Source organism: Stegostoma tigrinum, chromosome 13 (genome assembly GCF_030684315.1).
Source record: "Stegostoma tigrinum isolate sSteTig4 chromosome 13, sSteTig4.hap1, whole genome shotgun sequence".
Classification (NCBI taxonomy): Eukaryota; Metazoa; Chordata; class Chondrichthyes; order Orectolobiformes; family Stegostomatidae; genus Stegostoma; species Stegostoma tigrinum.
Window position 1 is genome coordinate 30,700,726 of NC_081366.1, and position 12,375 is coordinate 30,713,100.

The 12,375-nt window shown below is 43.4% G+C and overlaps 2 protein-coding genes across 2 annotated transcripts in view; one reads left to right on the plus strand and one right to left on the minus strand.

Annotated features, from left to right (window-relative positions):
• The window catches only part of sar1b (secretion associated, Ras related GTPase 1B), a 29,106-nt gene extending 28,729 nt beyond the window's left edge, over window positions 1-377 (minus strand). Inside the window, exon 1 of the mRNA XM_048543972.2 lies at window positions 201-377. The gene's annotated coding sequence lies outside the window, so the exon portion shown is untranslated. The remainder of the gene's footprint in view (window positions 1-200) is intronic.
• Window positions 378-6,064: 5,687 nt separating this feature from the next.
• The window catches only part of sec24a (SEC24 homolog A, COPII coat complex component), a 59,313-nt gene continuing 53,002 nt past the window's right edge, over window positions 6,065-12,375 (plus strand). Inside the window, exons 1-2 of the mRNA XM_048543213.1 lie at window positions 6,065-6,172; window positions 11,462-12,004. Coding sequence (XP_048399170.1) covers window positions 6,106-6,172; window positions 11,462-12,004 — 610 coding nt within the window. The 5' untranslated portion in view covers window positions 6,065-6,105. The remainder of the gene's footprint in view (window positions 6,173-11,461; window positions 12,005-12,375) is intronic.

Below are 12,375 nucleotides of genomic sequence, written 5' to 3' on the forward strand. Positions count from 1 at the left end.
GAGGGAAGGAGTCTCGGCTTCCAAAAAAAAGGGGGAGGTGGGTGATGCGGTTTGCTGGTGAGATCGTCAGGGAACCGCCAGAGAGAAACGGGTCATGGGCGCCCGCTGGGGGCGGGGAGGTAGCGAGTCGCCGGGAGATAGACGAACAGAGCAATCCTTGGCTACCCGCCCTCTCCCCTCGGTATCGATGTGTAACTCACCGGGAAGTGTAAGCGGGACGAGAGCGGGGCTCAACGCCGGGACTTTATCTGCAGATCGGACCGAGTCGGTTATCTCCTTTTTTTGCTGCTTACAATCACCTCAGCGCCGTCAAAGCCACGACACAACAATGGCGACCGCTTCACTTCCGCTCGTTGCAACCTGCTCACTCTTCCCCCCCCGTCCCCAACCCGTCCGCTGTTTGCCACGAAACCAGTCCCTAGCTCCTCCTCCCCGCGGCACCGGCTCGGAGATTAGACCGCCGACCAACCCACCCAAAGAGAGTTCGTCCGGAAAAGGCAAAGGGCAGCCAACTGCAAGATTTAGTACTTTAATATTTTACCTGGAAGAACAAACAACTCAAAATAAGTATTTAATTAGGATCCTGTGACTTGACAGACAGCTGTTAATTTCACTGAAATTCATTTGATGTAAACATAAATCTCTGTTAATGACAATAACTTTGGGCGTTCAATATACGTTTTGCAATAAAACAAGTGTCTCACGTTTCCACTGCAATGATCTTGACAATTGTGCAGTTTGCAATGTTATATTTCATGTTTCTGGTAGTAATATATTTTGTCGGTTGCATGTGTCTGTTGAAATCATGACCCGAACATTATTTTTTTTCAAAAACTCGTAGGCGTTTCAGAAATCAGACAATTAACAAGCAACACCACTTCTTGAAAGCACTCGCAATTTATTCAGCATTTTTCACGAACACCAGTAACCTTAAAACACGTAACCAGCACCTTTTTTTGAAGTGCACTGGTCACTTAAAATGAAACTCCAGCAAACAGCAACATAATACAAGACGGAAAATGTATTTTTGTCTTCATTCAGGGATAAATATTAGAAACAGCATTGAGGAAAACTCCCTCTTTTCGTAAATTCCTGGGATATCTACATCGCCGGCTGCGTTGCTAATTTTTGCCCAACCCTACATGCCCTAAAGGATGTGACGCTTCTTAATCGCTCTCGTGCATTGTGCTTACGTACACCCACTTGTACGTCAGGGAAAGAGTTCCAAGATTTTGATCTAATGACACTGGAAAAATGGCAATATATTTTCCAAGTCAGGATGGTGCACACCTTGGAAGGGAACCTGCAGGGGGTGGTGTTCCCATGTATCCGCTGACCTTGTCTGTCTAGATGGTTGTGGTCATGGGTTTGGAAGATGCTATCTAAGGAGCTTGAAAAGCTTCTGCAGTGCATCTTGTCAATAGTACACACTGCTGTTACTGAATATCAGTAGTGGAGGGAGTGAATGTGGTGCCAATCAGGTGAAAGGGTCACTCAACCTGAAATGTTAACTCTTATTTCTCTTCACAAATGTTGCCCGACCTGCTGAGCTTTACCAGCAATTTCTATTTTTGTTTTTCATTTACAGCATCAGTGTTATTTTGGCTTTTAATAATAAGTGGATTGCTTTGTTGTGGATGGTGTCAAGCTTCTCTAGTGTTGGTGCAGCCTTGTCCCTTTTAGATGCCCGACAGCCACAGGGGAATTATGTAGTCAGTTACTCGCTGCAAGATTCCTAGCCTCTTGATCTGCTCTCATAGTCGCGACACCTATTTGGCTAGTGCAGTTTCTTGTCAATGGTAACCGTCAGGATGTTGATATTGAAGATTCCGTGATGGTAATTCCATTGATTGTCAATGGGTTAGATTCTCTCTTGCTGGAGATAGTCATTGCGTGCCACTTACATATACAGAACAGTACAATGTGACATAAATGTTACACGCCACTTGCCAGCCAAAACCTGGATATTTTATGATACTCTTTTTTAAACCACTACCATAAGATCTTGTGCATCCACACCCACCAGATCTTGATTTAATATTTCAGTAAAAAGACAGCACCTATGATACTGTGGTATTGCCTCAGTACTGCTCTGATTTTTTTGTGTTTCAGTCCTGGAGTGGGAGTTGAACCTGGAAGAGGAAGTGCCTACCAACTGAGCTACAGCTGAAGCACACACAGCTGCTATAGCTGATAATAAGAACAACTGCCCATCTCACTGTTCATAAATGTTGTCAAATTTAGTTTGATAGTCCTGTAAAGAACCTTTAATACAAGATGCAATTTTGCTGAAATAACATTGTGCTAAATCAATTTCAGGTAGTTTTCATTCACCTCCTGGTAGATAATAGCCCACAGCACAAACAACCCTTAAATATTTAGTTCTAAGTTTGTCTGTTTTCCTGTTTGAGTTGACCCAAAAGATCATCTATAACCATTTTGAATGTGTAGCATGTTTGAAAGGTTATGGTCTTCTCGTGTTCTTCTTAGATTATAATAACAATTTTTATGGGAAGCTTAACAGAATTACAAAATATGTTTCATCATAATGAATAAGGCATTGCTCGAGTAACATGATGGGAATTTTATTGCATTGTAGTTGATGTAGAAATCCTTCAATCTGGGTTTCAGTGTCTGAAATAAAGGTAGTATGTATTCCAATACTCCCCAGTGTTAAATTATCTTGTAATGAAAATATAATACTTCAGATACTGGAGATCTGAAAATAAAAACAGAAAGGACTGGATAAACCTCACAAGCCCAGCAGCATCTATGCAGAAAGAAATTAAGCTAATGGTCCATGTCCAATATGATTTTCCTTTGGAACTTCTCTCTTGTCTTCATTAATATATTGACATCAACAAAATGCCAATCTTGGACTTGTGGTTGATCCCTTGATGTAGAGTTGCAGTTCTAAGTTCAAGCTTCACTCCAGACTTTTTTTAAGCACATAACTGAGGTTGATAGATGACTGCAGTGTCACAGTCATGCTGCAGGGTCCAAAGTGCCATCTATTCCCTGTCATCATAGGTGGATATGAGATATCCAATAGCTCTATTCAAACTACAGCAGAACCATCCTTTTGATCACCATTTATTCTTCTATCAATAGCAATACAAAACAAGTTGATGATTTAAAAGAAATCTATACTTTGAATCACAAGCTATGCTATCACGGTGATACTGTGCCACATTAACTCCTGTGCAAAGTCAGAGTTCATGGAATAAAAGGCAAAATCCTGAGTGATGGGAAGCAGAGAATAATGGTTATAATGTATATTTTTTGGGGTGGGGGCATGAGTTCTCTCAGGACGAGTGTCAGCTCCTTTGCTTTTCCTGATATATGCATCATGAGAAATGCCCAACCTCACTGGGGGTTGTGATCAAATTACAGTAAGACAAGACTTGGCAAAACTGAATTTACACAGTAACAATTCCAAAATGATAAACTGATAGTTTAAATGGGGAATTAACAGAAAAAGCATCAAATCAAGCAACAGAGCTAACTATAAAACCTTTACTTGCTGTATTGGTTAAGAATCAGAGCTCAGGAGAGATTAGTCCCATAATTCTGATCATGAGAGAAAAGGAATGGGGCTTGGGCCTGATCCAGGTTGGGTTTAAAAAGCACTGAACGTGTGTTCACCTCTGCTAGTGCACACTCTGACGTGGTCTTGGTTTAATTCATAAGTATGGTTTCCTTTAAACTTGGGTTTTCTCCTCTTGTCCCCAGTCTGCCTTGTGGATGGGGTTTTGGAGAGTAGGTGGAAGGAAAGGTGTGCATTTGTGTGTGTGTGTGTGTGTGTGCGCGTGTGTGTGTCTGGCTCAAGCAGTCTCAGGGGTCACACCAAACTGTGTCTCGCTGTGCCTCCGATACAGACTCACCTCTTCCTTTTCATCCACCTCTACTCTGTCGTACACACACACTCTTTTGTCTCCTCTTTTTCACATACATACACACACTTTCTTCTCTTCCCCTCACACACTTTCACCCTTTCTTCACACTTTTACCTCCCCCGATCCATCCCAACCTTCCATCACTCGCTCCCTCGCTCATTCTCACATTATATGTCTGACCTACTCCACCATCTTGACAGGTGTCCTTCAGGATGCTGTGTTCTAGGCTGAAATACAGTGTTTCCTGACACATTTGGAGATTCATCTTTTGATGTGGCCAGAGGTGGAGCATATCTCCCCATTCTTCTTGACCTGTCGATGTGTGTCTTGATTGACCACACCATTCTCCTCCAAAGCCTCTCAATTATTATCCAGCAAAATGAGACTATTCTCAACCTCCCCTCCCCTTACCGCATCCTAATACCAGCCCAGCTTGTCTCCACCTCCCTATCCTGTCCTTTCTCCCACCTCAGCCCCACCCCATCTCCTACCTACTAGCCTCATCCCGCCCCCTTGACCTGTCCATCCTCCCTGGACTGACCTACGCACTCCCTAACTCCTCACCTACACTCACCTTTACTGGCTCCATCCCCGCCTCTTTGACCTGTCTGTCTCTTCTCCACGTATCTTCTCCTCTAACCATCTTCTTATCCCCCTTTCTCCCTATTTATTTCAGAACCCCCTTCCCCTCCCCCAATTCTGAAGAAGGGTCCAGGCCCGAAATGTCAGCCTTCCTGCTCCTCTGATGCTGCTTGGCCTGCTGCGTTCATCCAGCTCTGCACCTTGTTATCTCTGTTCTCACCTAATCCCTTCCTTAGCTATCTAATCACAGCCAAGGAATCGCTTGTAAAGGTTTTGCATCCTGTCCCACAACGTTGGCTATGGTGTCTCTGCTTCCTATGCTAAATTATTAAACTGCCTCTACTGAATGAACAGTAATTTTCCACTTTAAATATTGGAAAGACTGAAGCCAGTGTTTTTGGTCCCTACTCTGAGCTCTGTTCCTTAGTTACCAATTCATTCCTCTCCCTGACATAAAGCCTGCCTAGTGTCAATCTCATATAACACTTGCTCCTAAAAATGGTTCCAAACTCATTTTTACACAAAGGAAGAGCTATTTACACCTCCAAGACATCACTTAATTTAGCCCGTTTCAGTTCAAAATTCGTTGAAACATTCATTCAGGTCCTAGTAACATTCAGATGCAATTATTCCAATACAGTTGTGGAATTCAGCTCTCTTAAACGTGAAGGTTTCTAAAACTCTGTAACTCATATCTTAACTTTTAGTGAGTTCTTGTTGTCTGTTACCGCTTTGTTCACTGACCTACAGTGGCTGCAAGGCAAATATATCAAATTGATAATAAATTGACAATAAAATCAATTGATATTAAAGTTCTCATCCCTGCTTTGAACTCTCTGCATAGCCTTGCCTCTCCCTAATTCTATTCTCTGTAAATGCCATAATTCTGAGATATTTGCACTCATCTACTTATGGTACATTAGCATTCCTAGTCATAACCAGGCTGAGACGACTGGCTTTAGGCTTCATCCCTCTGATGAAGGGTCTAGGCCCGAAACGTCAGCTTTTGTGCTCCTGAGATGCTGCTTGGCCTGCTGTGTTCATCCAGCCTCACATTTTATTATCTTGGAATCTCCAGCATCTGCAGTTCCCATTATCTCTGGCTTTAGGCTTGCCGTCTTCGGTACTCGACAGTTCTCAGCTAGATATTTTCTGATCAACCCATTCCGAGTGCTTTTACACAAATAAGATTTGAACATGGGCCTCCTGGCTCAGAGGTTGGGGCACTACCGTTGGGCCACAAGAACCCTTAGCTCATAGCTCTCACAATACAGCGCCCTCACCCGTTAGGAAGCCAGGTGAGACCGAGTTACGTTTTAACCAGTCTTTGGAGCCTGAGAATGACCCTCTTATTAAGGAGCAGATTTTAAATCAATGCAGCTCAAACAGGCAGTTGCCTTCAATCGGTTTCCTTCCCTTCACTTTAGGGTGTCACACCGGAAGTGCCACGTGTACCGAGTGCGCATGTGCATGCGCCTGGTTTCCGCTAGTGACTTCTCCTCAGGCCGGCAGTCGGCGGCGCGTGCGTGCGGAGGAGGTGGCGTCACAGTCGGAGGCGGGGGCTGGGAGGTTGTTTGGTGGTTGGGGGGAGGGGTGTCACAGAGCCGGTCCCGCTCCGGTGGCGGCCATGTCAGGGGGCAGCGGCGGTTGGCCCCCTAACGCCGGGCCTGGCGCCCCACCGGCCTGCCTCAACGGTATGTAAAGAAAGGCTGGAGTGTTGGGCGGGCGGGGGAGTGGTGAAGAAATGGAACGGGTGCGTCGGCGCGCGACCCTCCTGGCTTTGCCGGGAGACGCCGTGTGTCTGGCCTGGATTGTTCGGACCGTTAGGTGGGGTTGGTGGGTAGCGCGTCGTCGTCCTCTTTCCCCCGGGTCGAAGTGGTGTGCTGGCGGTGGCTCGATTTCACCCCGCACCCCCATGGCCTCCCCGGTTCTTGTAAACGTGTCAGTGAGAGTCGGTGACGCCCCGGGCGGCTCTCCCTCCACCCCCCACCCCTCCAAACTACCAACCACCATCAGCTGTCGCTCTTTCGAAACCATGGAGCTCAAGTCACCCGATTCACCCTCCCCCCATGCTACAACTCAGTTCGGTTAAGGAGTTGAGTTCATTTCTTGTCGCTCACTTGTCGTCTTCGGTGTGCCAAGCTCGTGCCTCCTGGTGTCCCGTTTTCCGCCTTTTTGGTTTAAATGTATTTATTTTCTTTTGCAAATCAGGGTCCATTTAGTTTTTCTGCGCCCCCGCCCCCACTTTCTTTTTGTTTGCCTTTGAATAGCTGTACCTTCTTGCTTGTGACTGTCACGGTTTTCTCCACTGAATGTAACGCCTCGGTGGACTGGCCCGAGGTGTTTACCTCCCGATCTGGACCTGCGGCCTCAATGGTGTAGTTGTGATATTGTGGCCTGGGGGGGGGGGGCGGGGGCTGAGAGAGAGAGAGGGCAAATGCAGCGTGAAGCTTCTCTCAACGCTGCCACAGGGGAGATTTTAAAGGCAGATGTGTCTGTATCTGTTGGACGTCAGTTTCAGTTGTCGTGCCACGTCTCCTGACGACTAGTCACAGAGCACCGATTGAAGGTGACTCGCAGAAGGATCCCCATCTCGGTGCGAATGTGGGGGTATAAGGATCAAGCAGTGAGCAGTTACGACCTGGAACAGACCGCGTCGTTGTTTGGCGGAGATAAATTAGTTGTGGCTTTGAGAGAAAATGAGCACCTTTCTGCAGAAGAAAGATTTCTAGGGGCCCATGGGGAAAGGCAGGGGAGTGTCCCGAGATGATTTTCTTACTCGAGCTGAGAGCTGTGATGGACGGGCTGGGCTGATTGGCTGCCCCCTCCTCTTGTAACGATTCTATCATTCTGTTTGTGAGGCAGAAAGTGCAGGGGACGCTTTTGATTTGTGTCTCATCAAAGGCTGCACGGTTTGAGTTGCTCCAGTTTGGAGGTTCATCTGTAGGAGCCTGTTTGATCGGGCCCATCTCTGCTGATCAAAGGATCGCATCTTCCCGCCCCCCCCCCCCACTCCCATAAAGCCGAACGTCTAACTTTTATAAAATTGGTTTTCTTTACAATATCCATATACAACAGCAACGATCAAACTCCTCCCTGATTCACCTTGCCCTGTTTTTCAGATCAAGAACAGTGGTGAATCAACTTTTTGTCTTTTATTACAATTTACGGTTGTAATTGCTTACTGAGTTGCAAAACAGTATGGATGCTTTGTTTTGAGAAAAGGCCAACGAGACAAAATTGCTGCAGAACTAAAACTGAACTATATTCATTAGATGCAATATCAGGTGTAAGGATGATTTCAATTTTGTATAAGTAATGGCAGTGATGTTAGAACTTTTCATTGATTTGGAGCATTTGTTTGCTATCCTTTTTACCATAAACCCATTAATGACCAGAATTTTTGATTTCTCAATTTGCTATGGGCTTGGAGTCTAGATCTCTGATTTTCTAATCCAGCAATAGAACCAATAAGACCCAAAACCCAATTGTCAAATGAAGGCATGGGTGAATAAGCAGACAGGAGCTAAAACTGCTACAGTTTAATTTGTAACAGTTAACCAAATACTCTGCATGAAAGTAAGTCTGCTGTCAATGGTTAAGTAAAATTTTCTCAACAATTTTTCCAATTTTCTCATCTCACTTTGAGGGTGATGACCGCTGACAAGAAAATGTAACTTTGTAAGGGTTTCAAAGATGATGGTCATGTTCAGAACACTAATTGGAAGCATTAAGGATCAAAGCTTGAAATAGGGTCGAGGGGGGATAAGAGTTATAATGATAATATAAATCATCAGTGCTGTCTTGACAGCTTATTACAGGGCAAGATGCAATGTTATTTGTTTCCATTTTCAATTGATGCAATAGGAATGATTAAGATGCCCCACCACCTTTGAATCCTGTAGGATGTGATCTGGGAATGTTGGCTTCCATGTAGTTCGTGCTTACATTTGTAAAGTCTAAACTTAAAGTTTTCAAAATAAAACTTAGCAAATGTGAAGAAATCGAAGAACAACATGTTCACACTAGCACAAAGTTGCAGTCATGTGCTGACTACATAAAATTTTTTGGGGGGGTTGTGATGGCCCAGTGGTATTTTTTTGCTGGACTGTTAATCTGCAGATCTAGGGAATGCTTTGGGGACTTAGGTTTGAATCCTGCTATGGCAGATGGTCGAATTTTAATTCAGTAAACATTTGGAATAGAGTCTGATGATGACCAGAATCCATTGTCAATTTTTGGGAAAACCTATCTGGCTCACTGAGGTCCTTCAATGAAGAAAACTGCCATCTTTGCCTTTTTGGTCTACTTGTGACTCCAGTCCCACGGCAATAAGGCTGACTCTTAACTGCCCTCTGAAATGGGCAATTAATGCTAGCCTACTATAAAACTAAAATAGTCTTCTGGAACAAACATCATCCATATTCCTGGACACTTCATTTCTTTTAAATGCCTGACAGAAAAATTTCCAACCTAGAGGCATTCATAGACGAGAAACGTTAAACCTTTTTTGTTTAGACTGCAGCATTTTGTTTGGGTGGTGGCAGAGAAACTCTGGTTAAAACAGCCATGGCAGCAAGAGTGAGGCTAAATCACAGGCAGTTACCCTGCAAGTTTCATGTATGGAAATAGCTGCTTACTGCATTTACTAATCAGATTTGCATTATTTTCATATTGATGTAGATTTTGCTTGCTGTGTAGAGAATAAGAAATTGAAAATTTTAAATCTACTTTTGGACTCAGTTGGTCTACACTAATCAGTTGCTAAGCCCATCTGACCAGGAGTGTAGCAGGTTTGATTCTTAATGAGAGTTTGTAACTGCTTTCAGTCATGACATAGTTGAAGAGAAAGCTGGCCAAAGTTCAGCATTAATCTTTGTAAAGCAGGGAGTTCATGCTGGGCTTCCTCTAAGCTGCTAGTTTGAGTTAACACTGGCTCAGTACTCCATCACCCAGTGCCATTCAAGGAATTGTGGCAAATCGAGAGAAGATAAGAAAGAAGAAGAAGATGGGGGGGGGGGGGAGGCGATGAGGAAAAAGAAAAGAATGGAGTCAACAAGCTCTGTCGTAAGAGCCTACTGTGCCACCATCTTGGAATTCAGGGGACAGGAAATATTTAAAAGAGATGAGAAATTACTTCACCCAAAGGGTTATGATCCTGCAGAATTCATTATCTATGTGGTGGATGCAGGGACAATAAGCAAGTTTGAGGTGATAGACAGATTTTTAATTATTAATGGTTTGAAAGGTTGTGAAGAATGGGCAGGAAAGTGGAGTGGAATCAGAGATGAGATGAACCATGATGGTATTAAATGGGGAGCCAGGCTCAAGTGGCTCTCAGATCTTGCGTTCTAAATACATAAGACCATAAGACTTGAAGAAACGGAGGCCATTCAGCCTATTGGAGTTGCTCAGCTATTCAGTCATATCTGAGAATGTTCGACTTGATTTTAGTACTTGGCCTCCACAATCCTTGATTCACTTGTTGGTCATAAACCTCTGTAAACATCGAACCTTGACAACTGTTTGCAGTGAAGAATTTAAGATTCTTTACCCTAAGAAAATGCGAATATTATCTTTCAGTGATTTCTAAATGAGGACTTACAAGTCCCTGTGCTATAACTTGTAGTAGTTTTCACTATTTAAATAATATTCATCTTGTCTGTTCTTCCTGTCAAATTGAGCATAATGAGAATGTAAGGTATTGCACTTTGACAAGTTTTTGCCATCCACTGAAGCTGTCTGTAGCTCTCTGCATTTTGTGCCATCTTGCTTCCTGCCTATATTTATCATCTGCAAACTTAGCTACAATACATTTGCTTCTCTTAACCATATTCCCTGAATATGTCTCCCTTGTTTTACTTTCCACTTTCATAGATTGAATCCACACCAATCAAGTTTTGTGCCATTGTCTTGTAAAAGTTACCTATATTATTTATCAGTTGTGATCAGTGTTCTGCAGGGCTGTTAACAGATTTTAAAACCTATCTGAAACACCTTTCTTCTCAATTTCATTAAAAATCAAAAATTAACATTTTATAATTTCCGCAAAGATTTTGTTTTGCATCTTGGCAGTTATGTGACAATGGTATACAGGTATCACAGTGTGGAGCTGGAGGAACACAGCAGGCCAGGCAGCAGCACAGGAGCAGGAAAGCTGATGTTTCGGGTTGGGACACTTCATTTTCTGAAGAAGGATCCTGACCCGAAACGTCAGTTTTCCTCCTCCTCTGATGCTGCCTGGCGTGCTGTGTTCCTCTACCTCTATACTTTGTTACCTCAGACTCCAGCATCGGCAGTTCTTACTATCTATGGTATACAGGTAGTTCTCCTACAACGTGACAGTTACGTTCTTGCACGAACTCGTGCTGTAGAAAATCGCTCTATTGAAAATAGTGTTATAGGGAAATTGCTATGCCTGTACAGCAGAAAGTTTGCGTTATCCAAGCAGCATCCATTATTTATCAATCCGTTACAGCAAATTCGCGTTAACGAAACTTGCATTGTTGTAGAACTAGCTGTAGTGGTAATGTCGCTGGACTGTAATCCAGAGCCAAAACAAATGGAGACGTGGGCACAAATCCTACTACAACAGCTGAATACTTTCTGAAACAGAAAGCTAATAATGGTGATTGTGACCATGACAATAACGTCAAATATCACTTAAAAACCCATCGGGTTCCCTGAAGTCGTCTTGCAGAAAATCTACCACTCTTGCTTGATCTGGCCTACATGTGACTGATCAACAGAAGAGATTGACTGCTTCCTTAAATGGCCCAGCAAACTGCTTGCATTCAAGGACACTTGGTGATGGGAAGCTAATGCTGGCCTTGCCATCGATGTCTTCGTCCCATGAAAGAATTTTTTCAAAACTATAGTTTTAATAAAAGCATTAGATACCACAAAGAAATTTGCTTATTTTCTATAAATTTGATACGTTATGGCAGTAATGTTTTGACACTTTGCATAATATGTCTTCCTAGGCCCTTTGATGAATCAACACCCTTCAGTCCCCAGTGAACAAGGATATAGAGTGATTCCACCAGCACCATATTCACAGCAACAGCCAGCAAAGAACTTTCCACATCTTGGCACTGAACAGCATCTTAGTAATTTCCAGACCTTTGGGCAGACTGCCAGCAGACCTCTACTAAATGCTACCCATTTACAGAAGGGTTCTTCTGATGGACAAAACGTACCTATAGCTGCATATCCAGGTTCTTACTCAAGAATGCCCATACCTTCTCAAGGTTCATTTACACCAGTGTCGAGCAGTGTTCTCCCTGGAGCCTCAGTCCTTCCACGGCCTAGTTGGCAATATAGCCCTCAGCGACAGCCCCATCCTATCAGTCAGCTTCCAGGAGTGCAAGCAAACCATGTAATTCCAGCTGCAGGGACTGGTCAGAGGCAATCAACTTCTGAGCCCTTGACCAACACCTATGGAAGTGTTGGTCCAAAGCCAGCAATGGGTAATCAATATGAAAATACACTTGGAGGATCTTTTGGACAGAACTACACAAACCAAGGTAAGTCAGAATTTATGCTTCTGTTCCCCAATACTGAAATTCTGATATGATTGCTTATAAATAAATGCTTGTACCGAACCCATTTCAGATATTCCTGTAGAGGCCAGTATCATTGAATAAAATATGCATCTGAATTCCTTAAACTATTGCATAATTTTGTCTTGGAATTTGTGCCTGTATGTCCTGATCCTGTCAAGACCATGTTACTGTCTTCCAAACTTGAGAAGAATGAGATGTTTGGAGGGTAAAACACAATAGCAACAGATCATACAATCAGTGTGTCTGGATAACATATAATATGTAAAATATAAAATACTTTTTTAAAAAAAAGTAGTGCTGAATAACACTCAAGCCGTTATTGATTGCTGCCA